This window comes from Mastomys coucha, unplaced genomic scaffold (assembly GCF_008632895.1).
Source record: "Mastomys coucha isolate ucsf_1 unplaced genomic scaffold, UCSF_Mcou_1 pScaffold13, whole genome shotgun sequence".
Taxonomy (NCBI): Eukaryota; Metazoa; Chordata; class Mammalia; order Rodentia; family Muridae; genus Mastomys; species Mastomys coucha.
The window spans coordinates 59,515,352-59,528,066 of NW_022196895.1; the positions used below are offsets into that span (position 1 = coordinate 59,515,352).

General features: G+C 42.6%; 1 protein-coding gene across 2 annotated transcripts in view; it reads right to left on the minus strand.

The window, feature by feature from the left end:
- The window catches only part of Txnl1 (thioredoxin like 1), a 28,646-nt gene extending 24,354 nt beyond the window's left edge, over positions 1 to 4,292 (minus strand). Inside the window, exon 1 of one of the 2 annotated variants that reach the window (XM_031365859.1) lies at positions 3,931 to 4,291. In XM_031365859.1, coding sequence (XP_031221719.1) covers positions 3,931 to 4,028 — 98 coding nt within the window. In that variant the 5' untranslated portion in view covers positions 4,029 to 4,291. Of the gene's footprint in view, positions 1 to 3,930 lie in introns of both variants that reach the window. The other variant, XM_031365860.1, reaches the window with a different exon arrangement.
- Positions 4,293 to 12,715: the final 8,423 nt, after the last annotated feature.

A 12,715-nucleotide genomic window follows, 5' to 3' on the forward strand; every position in this document is an offset into this window, starting at 1 on the left:
CATTTGAACTCAGGACCTTCGGAAAAGTATCAGTGCTCTTAACCACTGAGCCATCTCTCCAGCCCAATTTGTGTCTTCTTGAAAGTTAGTTATTAAAGACCACCACCCTCCATGCCAAAAACAAACAAACAAACAAACACTTCCAACTGAAACTTTACTCCTAGGCTTTAGCATGTCCTGGTCTTCACCACTTTACCTATATCAGTCACAAGTATTATGTCTAGCTCCTGCAAGGCTACTGGGCTCTTATTTTGGTAAATTACTTTCAGTTCTCAGCAATTCTGCAATATGTAATATACTTTTAAACAAAACAAGCTAACATACTACAGGAACTCAATATCCTCACATACACCATTTAGCATCCTCTCTGAATGGTAACTATAAATACCTAATCAATTACAAAAGAAGGCCTGCTTTAAGAAAATAAAATACAAAGGAAACTGTCTCTAACAGGAAGACTCACATTAGTGAGAAAAAGTGTGATATATTTACCACTTCAAGATAAAAGAAACATTCATATTATACCAATAGGGAAGAAACTACATTCTTTTAGCTTAGAATACCCACAAAGCAAAACAATAAAATGCCACTGTTGACAACCAATCAATATATCTGGGCATATTTAAGAAGCAACTACTCGGGACAGTTATTTTAGAAATCCTGTCAGAATAGACATTTAACATATAGATTCATCTTCTTAACAGTATGAATAGCTTAACAGTCTCATCTTGCCAGGAAAATATAAGTAAACTGAATTGTTGGTATGCTTAAGAGTATAATGCAAACAGAATTAATGCATTCAAAGCAATCTTTATCAAAAAATGAATTAAAACAGAGACGGAAAAAAATGTAATATGCCAACATCCACAGTCATGTTCATTACTAACAGCTACAAGTAAGCATCAAGTGTCATCAAGAGATGACAAAAGGAATAAACTCCGGAGACACCCTTTACTGCAGATGGACCTTGAAAATATACAACGTGAAATGACTCCATGGTCGTAGTCCACTCACATACACTGCCTAAAACAAGCAAATTCCTAGAGACAGGAAGCCAGTGGACATGGGAGGGTGGGATCTAGAGTTTCATTCTTCTGGAGAAGTGAGCACAGGGTATTTCTACTTAACAAGTAGTTTCTGCTTGGAATGAAATGGCTATTTCAGAAAATAAAGGTAATAACTGCAATAGTGAATGCATTTAACACCCCTGAATTATACTCTTTGAAATTGCTAAAATGACTCCACATGGTGGTACATACCTGTAACTCCAGCATTAGGAAGGCTAAGGCAGGAGAATCACAAGTTTGAAGTTGACCTGAGAGTGAGTGTGTGTGTGTGTGTGTGTGTGTGTGTGTGTGTGTGTGTGTGTCTGTCTGTCTGTCTGTCTGTTTGTCTGAGCACTAAAATAATCAATTTTATGTCATATATATTTTACTATAAAAAGGAAAATGGGGGCCAGCCATGGTGGCACATGCCTTTAATCCCAGCACTATATAGCAGAGGCAGGTGGATCTCTTGTGATTTTGAGGCCAGCCTGGTCTACATGGTGAGTTCCAGTAAAGCCAGAGAAACACGGACTAACTCCTGTGGGGGAGGTGAGGAGGGGGTTAGGAAAAAAGAAAACAAAAAAAGAAAGAAAAACAGAGCTTGAGTCTAACTCAGTGGTAGGGTGCTTACCCACGATGTTCAAAGGCCCTGAGTATACACCAAGGAGCAGATGCAGATTCTTGAGCAAAACCATCTACACACTTTCCTACTGCTTGAGGAAAATTAACTTAGAGCAATGACTGATAAGGCATATGCAATTTAGCTTAAAATACATAGTTGAAGTAAACAATCAGGTACTAGAGGAAATTATGCCCTCAACCTAAAATGAGGTAACATTAAACCTAAAATGAGGTAACATTAACTTTCCCTGAGCACTTTCTGAGAAAACTTTATTGGACAGTTACTTGCAGGTCACAAAGTATAAATAAAGCCAGTTATACTGCAATGACCTCAGAGAGGAATGCCTTGATTGCCCACATTGAAAGAATGGTAAAGATACTTAAAAATAAAAAGAATGTTAAGGGTAAAACACAATCTCGCTTGATTTATAGATGTTACTTAAATACTCTTTTAAACTAAAAATGAGCTGGGCAGTGGTGGTGCACGCCTTTAATCCCAGCACTTGGGAGGCAGAACCAGGTGGATTTCTGAGTTCGAGGCCAGCCTGGTCTACAGAGTGAGTTCCAGGTCAGCCAGAGCTACACAGAAAAACCCTGTCTCGAAAAGCTCCCCCAACCCCTAAAAAAGGCTTGTGGCACTATAAACTAAAAATGTTCTCTACGTGTAAGCATTTATTTGCCTTAAGTTTTTTTACAAAGGAAACAAACAAATTTTCATTCTATTAAAGCATTTTCATAATAAGTAATCTAAATCTAGCTCTTTCCCAATCAGACCCTACAGGTAAATTGAAAATGACTCCACACTGCTAACAGAAAAGTTCCATCAGTAGCAACGTTTCTCCACCTTTCCCACTGCAGTCTGTAACTAGTTATCCTGCCTCTGGCATGGTAAGATGTAACTACATCACCGACTGACAAGAGTGTAAAAGCTGCAATTGCCCCGGAAGTAGAAGGATGGACTACAAATAAGATTCCCCCTGAAGCAGCTATTACTCTCCCAGGATAAAAGCTATAAGCATGGAAGGCTGAGAAGACCTTTCTAGAATTCTGACACTCCTTGAAACATGTCTTAATACACGGCACAGCCTGACCCCTTCAATTTAGAAAATGTAAGAGGATCTCATCGCACGGGGACTCTACTTCACTCTATTAAATTAACTTACTTCTCCCCTTTCAGTTCTGAGAGAAACAAACAGTTGTAACTGTTTCCTTCTCTACCTGCACCCATATCCCCTAAAACTATCTACATCTTATACACAACATTTACTGAACCCTGTACTAGAAATTGGATTTTTCTCTGGCTTTAAGAAAAAACAAACACAACAACACAGACAAGTAAAACGGTTACATAACCTTGCTCCCAGTTTGTGTGTAAATGCCAGGTGGGGAGTTCTAAACCTTCTAACTTAGTACTGCTACATTCAAGGGATCTGAAAATACACGCTGAGTTTTGGCTCTTAAGGCCTACTTCCAATTGCAGACGAGGGCACTATTGCACACCCAATAAGCGATCCTCCAGCTTTTTGTCCTTTAGATCAGTTAACATCTTTCCACATTCCTAGCACCTTAAAAATCATTAAGTTAAAAAGGCAACTTGGGACAGCCACAGCGGTCTGTCTAACCGGTGACATGTATCAACTGTATTTTGTGTCTGTAATCTGCATACAAAGAGGAGCCTAAGACAAAAACCAAGCATGGAACAAACATGTTATGCACATTAAAAATATTGTCCCAACATTAACTCAATTCAAAATGCACCAACGAGGCCTTATGGCTACACGCTATTCCGACTAGATGGACACCCTCATCTGGATCTTTCAAAGGCTTTGCAGAAACCACAGGTGGAGAGAAATCAACGAGTTTGGAAAACTGAGCTTTCAGAGATCCCAAAATGCAAATGGCTCTTCCTAAAGACAGGGAGCGGCGCAAGTCGTAGAGGCTGAGACTCCTACAACCTGGAAACATCGCGGGCCGCCCCCAAGAGCAGAGACATCTGCGACTTTAAACTCGGTGGGCAGGCACGTCGTGAGCGACGGGACCCGCCAGCGTGGCCTCTGGGCCCGCCTGGAAGCCCCCTCTGCACATCTGAGAGCCGCGCTCCGGAGCTGAGGCCTAATCCTGGCAGCGGCCTGGGCTGGAGTCACCACCGGACATTCCAGAGCTTAAGACGACAGGAGAACTGGGACCCGGAAAATGGGGGCGGGGAGGCTGGAGGAGCAGGGACCCACGGAGGAATGCCAAGAGGACCCAGACTCGGCCTTACCCTCTCATGGTGAACTTGACCACAGCAAGTCTGGAGCCCGCCCCACTCAGCTCCGGCTGGAAATCTGGATCGCTCCCGACCGGCTTCACTCCCACCATTCTCACAGAGAGCCCGGCAGGGCGGCCACGACGCTTCCGGCCTCAAAACTTAAGAAGAAAGCCCGAGAGAGGCTGGAGAGAGGCTGCAGGAGGCCGGGGCCTGGGCGGGAACGGCGATCACGACGTGTCCTCCCGGAGCTGCGAGTGCCGAGTCACGCCAGGGAGCAGGCGAGCAGAGGGGGAGGAGACGCGGACTCGGAGCGCAGCTAGAGGGGCAAGGCGCGCAGCACCCAGCAGCCACCGCGCTGGCGCGGAGGGAGCCTCGGCACTTGCGCCTTGGACGTCATTTCCGGGACTTCCGGTTGCCTGACCACCTGAAGCTTGCACTACCCGAACGGCGCAGGCGCGGGCCGTAGATTCCTTGGCGCTGCTGTGCTTCTCTAATTGCTTTCATACTAGCTTCGCTGACCTATAGTTCTCTTTTGTTCCTTTTTGGTTTGTTTTGACGGAGGGCTGACTTTGAGGAGACCGGGCTAAGGGGCCCTCCTTCCCTTTGAGGGCGCATGGCTACAGCCTAAGAAGCCTAAAGGCACCCTTTACAAGACACACTGACAGTGCTTGTATTCTGGCCAAGTCACTAGACAGATAATAGACAATAGGAACATTTCTTTATGGATTTCATTACATATGGGTGTTCTCCGAGCAGACATTTGGAAATATGTACCCAAACTATGCCAAAAAGACACACACACCCGCTGGCGAGATGGCTCAGCGAGTTAAGAGCCATCTGAATCAAATCCCAGCAATCACATGGTGGCTCACAACCACCCGTAATGAGATCTGACGCTGTCTTCCGGTGTGTCTGAAGACAGCTACAGTGTACTTAAGTGTAATAATAAAGAAATCTTTGGGCCAGAGCAGGCAGGGACTGAGTGAGTGAGCAGGGCCGACCAGAGTGAGCAGAGGTCCTAAACATTCAATTCCCAACAACCACATGAAGGCTCACAACCATCTGTACAGCTACAGTGTACTCACATACGTAAAATAAATTAATCTTTTTTCAAAAAATGAGACCCCCCCTCATTTCTTCAGGGATCTGGAGTCTATTGACACACAAAATTAACAAATACGAAAGTTAGAAACAAGCATTAACAAATACGAAATTTAGAAGCAATTGAGGTGAGCTTTTGATGCAGGGTAAAGGGTGGACGTAACTTTGGAATTCAATCTGTAGAGTCTGGGTTTTAAAAGAGAGAACAGGAATTGGAGAGCTGAAAGTGAGAAGGAGATACAAAAGGATCACAGCAGGAGGAAACTGGGATTGATCAAAAACACATGCGTGTATGAAATTCTCATAAATATAGGCTTGGAGTAAAGAAAAATATTCGATTTTGAAAGAGAAAGGTATTAGAAATATTTCAGAGAGAGAAACCAGCATGTGTAAGTGAATTCAAAGGGCAGATAATAGGTAATATTTGCTTAGTACATGCATCAGACACTGTATGTGTGTGTGTGTGTGTGTGTGTGTGTGTGTATTCATGTTAGACAGTGTAATGACTTTAAAAGAAACTGGCAGAATTTTCCATAATCTCTGCAACTGGTCCTATAGGGATGGGCAAGCAATTAACCTCTCTGAACCTTGTCTTTCTTGTCTGGGAAGTGTGTTAATATCTACTATCCAGAATTGTGAATTATAGTGATGTTCAAACCAAATATACAATACCCAGCAAATACTGTTTATAAATAGTTGTAAGTTAGTCAGCTAGAGCTGTGTTAACAAAAATACCACAGGAGAAAGTAACTTATACAACAGAAATATCTCTTGGGTCTGCAAATTGGAAGTCTAGAAGAGTAGGAAGTGATGGGAGTAAATGGGGCAAGGGGTGACTGCAGAATTGTTTCCTGGGGTCCTCATTTTATTTGTAGGTGACTCCCTTTGCGTTCTAGCTGCACATGAGTAGAATAAGATGCTGATCTGCTCCTTTTTAAAAAAAAATTATTATTATTATTATTATTATTATTATTATTATATTATTATTATTATTATTATTATTGTTATTAGCAAAGATACCAGTTGTCTTAGGGTTTTACTGCTGCAAACAGACACCATAACTAAGGCAAGTCTTATAAGGACAACATTTAATTGGGGCTGGCTTATGGGTTCAGTAGTTCAGTCCATTATCATCAGGACTGGAGCATGGCAGTGTCCAGGCAGGCATGGTGATACATGAGCTGAGAGTTCAAATCTTCATCTGAAGACTGCTAAAAGAAAACTGGCTTTCAGGCAGCTAGAACAAAGGTCTTAAAGCCCATGCCCACAGTAACACACTGCCTCCAACAAGGCCACATCTACTCCAAAGCCATACCTCCTAAGAGTGCACTCTATGGGACAAGAATATTCAAACCACCACACTGATCTTTAAATTAAGACAGGATATGTAATTAGGAAATAGGAGGGGTGTCTTAGGGTTTCATTGCTGTGAAAAGACACCATGACTTATAACCTTATAATGGACAACATTTAATTGGGGCTCGTTTACAGTTTCTGAAGTTCAGTCAATCATTAACAAGGCAGGAAGCATGGGAGTGTCTAGGCAGGCATGGTGCATGAAGGGCCAAGAGTTCTACATCTTGATGGAAACCCAGCAGCAGAAGACTCCCTTCTAGGCAGCTAGGAGGAGGTTCTCAAAGCCCACCGGCACACAGTGAGTGACACACTTTGTCCAACCAGGCCATACCACCTAACAGTACAACTCAACTCCCTAGGCCAAGCATATTCAAACCACCACAAGGAATATGAGAAAGGAAAACCTCTCTCTCCCTTTGTTCTGAGTCTGTCACTGGCTAATACCCAGATGTTTGTGATATAAGTAACTAGGCCATGGACCAAATAAATGAGAAACTTCACAAACCGGGTAGTTAAAAATGTGTGATGACACCAACAGCAAACACTGAGAAAGACATTATGGGCACACTCCCATTTACAATGTCATTCTAGACAAGAAAACGTCTTGAAATAAACCAACCAAAGAGGTGAAAGACCTCTACAATGAAAACTACAATGCTCTGAAAAAAGAGATGGAAAAAGACACTAAGATATGGGAAGGTAACCTGTGCTCGTGGCTCATTGGAATTAATATGTGGAAATGACCACCCTACAAAAAGGAGTTTACAGATTCAATGCAATCCCAACTGATAGATCCCCAAAATTCTTTATAGAAATAGAAAAATAATCACAAAATGCATATAAAATAAAAATAAAAATAAAAACCAACCCAGATAGCCAAAGCAAATTGAGCAAAAAGAAGAACACTAGGGTCTTCCAGACACTGAGATAGATTGTAGAGCTACAATAATAGAAACAATCTGATATTGGCACAAAGTAGAAATATAGACCAACTCAATGAATATAGACCACCCCAATCAGAGCGGCAAAAAGCAACAGCATAACTGATAACAAATGGTGGTAGGTTGTGAGGAGAGAGGAACCCCCATTCATTAAAGGTGGTGTCTTAGTCAGGCTTTCTATTCCTGCACAAAACATCATGACCAAGAAGGAAGTTGGGGAGGAAAGGGTTTATTCAGCTTACACTTCTAAATTGCTGTTCATCACCAAAGGAAGTCAGGACAGGAACTCACACAGGGCAGGAACTTGGAGGCAGGAGCTGATGCAGAGGCCATGGAGGGGTGCCGCTTAGTGAATTGCTCAGCTCGCTTTCTTATAGAATCCAAGGCTACCAGCCCAGGGATGACACCACCCACAATGGGCCCTCCCCCCTTGATCACTAATTGAGAAAATGTCTTACAGCTGGATCTCCTAGAGGACTTTCCTCAAGTGAGGCTCTTTTCTCTGTGATATCTCCAGCTTGTGTCAAGTTGACACACAAAACCAGCCAATACAGGTGGAAATGCAAATGTGTGCAGCCACTCTAGAAATCAATATGAAGGTTCCTCAAAAAAATCCCTAAAGTTAAATCTACCATACGATCCAGCTGTACCATTTCTTGGCATATACTAAAAAGACTCACAGGCCAACTCCATTTACTTGCTCAACAATATTCATAGCTGTCTAGACTACTCATACTAGCAAAGAAATGAAAACAGGCTAAATGTGCTATAACAGATGATGGGTCGTGAAAATGTGGTACATGTAAGGGTCTGAAAATCACTGAAGGAAGGCCCCAGATTCAGATAGCATCCAAAGACAAAGAGCATTTATTCTGCAGAAGCATCTAGCACACAAGGATTACCATCGTTTCCAAATGGCAACACCCAGAGAAACGTTCAAGTTTCTTTTATAAGAGGACCGGTTAATTGCTTCTGAGATAACAGCAGATTTCAAAAACTTAGGGCACATTCCAAGGGGTTACAGAAACCACTAACCGAAGGCCCTACAGAAGATATACACCACAGATATACAGTAAGATATTGGCTGAGTTTGTCTAAACAAAACTTCAAGGATGGCTGATAGTCTAAAACTTTTCCATGACCCTGCAAGCTAGTAACAAATGGTGGAAGTTAAAGCAGATAATTGCACCTACAGTATATGCACGTAGACACTCTCTGTCATAACCTCTTATTCAATTTATGACTGAAATTATGTGCAAACTCACAGTGAGCTTTCACCGTGTGAACCCATGCTCTGAGAGTACTGAGAACAAAGGACAGAGATAAGTCCCCCTCCCCTTTTCTCCCTGAGACTTCAACCTAGAGAAACACAATTCCCTGCTGAGGCTTTACCTACCTAGCTTCCCAAGGTGACACTTTGAGGTACTAACCAGAAGCTGCAGGGGCCAGCCTTAAAGAGACTCAGTCAGAGTGATCAGCTGCAGAACTGCAGAAGCAGAGAACCTTTCAATCAGGATAGACAGCAAATAGTCCATGGCCTAGTTTCTGAGTAGAGATAAAATGGGATATGAAACAATGGATTCTTCAGTACATACATACAGTAGGACACTATCCATCTGCCAAGAAACACTCAATTTGTAGATAAATAGATGGGCCTAGAAAAAAATTCCACTGAGTGAGGCAACCCAGACCCAGAAAGACAAAGTCCAGGTGTTCATTCTCACCCTCGGTTTCTAGCTCTAACTTCTCAAATGTAAATAGACAACAAGGAGCAGCCACAGGGTCAAAGGGAGTAGAAAGGAGTGGACTTAGGAAGGGAAGGAGGAAACAGACAATATGATGTGGAGAACAACAAGGAGAGGGCTCCACTGCGGAGGAGGGAAGCCAGTATAGAAGGAGGAATTAAGAGTAACACCAAGGGGCAGGGGGATGATGGAGTGTTCTTGATGGCTCAGCAGTCAAGAACACTGACTGCGATTCCAGAGGTCCTGAGTTCAATCCCCAGCAACCACATGATGGCTCACAAGCATCTATAATGGGATCCGATGCCCTTTTCTGGTGTGCCTGAAGTCAGTGACAGTGTACTCACATACATAAAATAAATAAATCTTAAGTGTGTATGCACACACACACACACACAGAGAGAGAGAGAGAGAGAGAGAGAGAGAGAGAGAGAGAGAGAGAGAGAGAGGGAGAAAGAGAGAGAAAGAGAGATCTTAAAGAGATCTTAAAAGAAGTTAAAGTAAGCAACTTGAACCAACAAGTAGCTCCTCACAAGAACCAAATACCAACAATACCTCCAGCACCAGATACCAGAAACCATTGAAAGAAGGTTAGTCAGAGTTGTCCAAATGACTCCTGTCTTCATTTGAGCTTCATTGCTGTGAGAAGACACCATGACCAAGGCAACTCTTATAAAGAACAACATTTAATTGGACCTGGCTTACAGCTTCAGAGGTTCAGTCCATTATCATCATGGCAGGAAGCATGGCAGCGTCCAGGCAGACTTGGTGCCGGAGAAGGAGATGAGTGTTATATATCTTGATCTGAAGGCAGCCAGAAAAAAAGGCTCTCTTTCCAGGCAGTCAGGAGGAGGGAGTCTCTTCTGCCTGGGCAGAACTTGAGCACTAGGAGACCTCAAAGCCTGAACTACTCAGTGACACACTTCCTGCAATAAGGCCACAGCTATTCCTACAAGGCCACACCTCCTAATAGTGCCGCTTCTTATTGGGTCATGCTTATTCAAACCACCACAACTCCCAAGGCAACACACTGTAGTTCTTGGTTGCTTCTCGGGGGTTGAAGTGGGTCTGGTTTTCTGAAGAAGACACAAACTTTGGACACATGACCTGGATGACTTTAGTTGGATCTGACCTGTAAGTCTTTGTTCTGGGGTCTAGCATTCATAATTCCAGAAAATACTATGAAAACTATCAAGGGAAGGAATCAATTAGACAGTCCTATCCATCTTTAACATGAAGCATAACAACTTACCATCATGGCTAGGTGGGCATCAAGGTGCAAGAAGTGGCAACCAACAGCTATCTTAATAGAAAATAAAGCCTACTCAAAAGTGGGGAAGTCTTGTAGGAGGTTGGTCTGGTGCTGTTTATATTCAAATGCTAAATTCTGTACCCCAAGACCTGGTAGCTCGAGGGCAAGCAGATCTTCGTCACACATACCAGCCTTTGTTATGTTACTCTCCAGGTTATTGATGATTCGTTAATAAAACTGCCTACAGCCTGGGCTGGGTAGATGAGAGGGGGCAGAGCAAAGGTTCCTGGGCTTGGGCTCTCAGGCAGAGACCAGGAGGAAAGAGGAAGAAGGATGAGGTTGCCATGGGGTAGATGGATCATGAGCACACGGCCCTGAGGGCCAACCTGTTGAGTAGCAACCTGTTGAGGAGCAGTCCAGGCAGAACATGGCAAGTGATAACTTGGGGTTATTGACAAGGAAATAGACAAACTAGCATAGAGAGTTGATATCTCCCCAACTCTAATGCTTTAAGGCTTATTATAAATATAAAGGCTTTTGTGTCTTTTATTTGGTAACTATATGATTTAAGTGGAGTGACACTCACCCCCCCCCCACCAGGAATAATATTTACCACTACAAAATCATGCCCGGTACTGGAAACCTAGCCAGTTTCCAGAGGCTAGTGAGGTCATGGATCTTAGAAAAGAATCTACTACTGACACTTTGCTAGATCAGCATAATCCATCACCACATTCTAAAATCTTATCCTTATGTCCACAGGTAAACATGACTACCATACCTCACTGAAGCTTTTCCTTACAGAAAATGGAAACCATCACAGAAAAATACAACTGGAAATAATGCAGAGATCAATGGATCATGGGGAGCCAGCCCCAGTGGATCTAGCTACACCACAGCTCCTGCATCTCTGGCCGAGGGAACATTGTGGAAGAGGGGGCATAAAGAGTCTAAGAGTGGGCTGGTGAGATGGCTCAGTGAGTAAAAGAACTGACAGTTCTTCCAAAGGTCCTGAGTTCAAATCCCAGCAACCACATGGCGGCTCACAACCATCATAATGAGATCTGACACCCTCTTCTGGTGTGCCTGAAGACAGCTACAGTGTGCTTATTTATAATAAAAAAAAAAATTAAAAAAAAAAAGTCTAAGAGCCTGAATTTGAGATGTCTGCTGTGAAGTACTATTCTGTAAATGTATAAACTAGATAGGAACAAGAGCAAAAATCAATGTACCTATTAATGTAGAAGGAGAAAAAATTCTCAGGGTCCAACACCTAGGCAAAAACCTACCAGCAACAATTGACTTCTGGGAGGAGACTTAGCCTCGCCCACCAGAGATGAGCCTTCTTCCTCCCATTGTTTGTCTGATGTTGAGTTGTTGTCAGCCTCGAAATAGTATATATACAAATAACAAAAAATGGACTCTGAGTTGTAAATAAATTGGATGTATTCGTGCACACACCGAATATGTAATAAATATAATAAAAGAAAACAGGGCTAGCAATTTGAGATTGGAGATACATGGGAGAAGCTTGAAGGGAGGAAAGTGAGCGGGGTGCAGAGGGAGGACAGGGCCAAGAAGGTGATGCAATTCTATTTCAATTAAAATATTTGAAAAATAAAAATAAAAGATCTAATTAATTTTCCCAATTAAAAAACCATGCAATGAACGTATACCTTATGTCCAACTTCCTTGTGACATTTCTATGATTAAAGATCCCTTTGATCAAGGTTTATTTTCTAACCAGTGTTTTTTTTTCTCCAGCCTACACCATATGCCAAAACAAACAAACAAACAAACAAACAAACAAAAACCCTCAGCTTTGGATTTAAAAAGGGAATATATCGGCACATATCTCCCCTAAGATCTAAGCTTAGTTACAGATTAAGCAGCCTCAAGTCGTACAGCGGCATATACAATGTCACCTGAGGTGCTGGGGTATGCTTCTCTTTGAGTACCTGCCTCTTTCCCAAGCATGTCTTTTCAATTAATCAATAAATTCACCAACTTTTCTTCACCCTGACTCACCCTTACATCACCTTTGTGGCATCCTTGAGGAATGGGGACACCTGAGTAGAGGCCTCCTCAAGCTATGGGAAGGAGTCCTCAGACATTGAACTATAGTTTATCCTGCTGATAACAAGAACAGGGTTTTGACTTTTGACCTCGATTAACCTAAGGATCTTTAATGAGCCTTAATTCTCATTTTCAAAAACAGTGAAACCATATTGGGAATCAGGGCTTTAACTTAATGAATTCTGGTGTTGGGGGGCATCCAGTTCAGTTCAGAAGAGATGGATTATTATTATTTCTACCTGTCCTTCCATGACTTGGGAGTAAAGCTCTGAGTTTTTGTCTAAATACTGTACACACACACACACACACACACACACACACACACACAC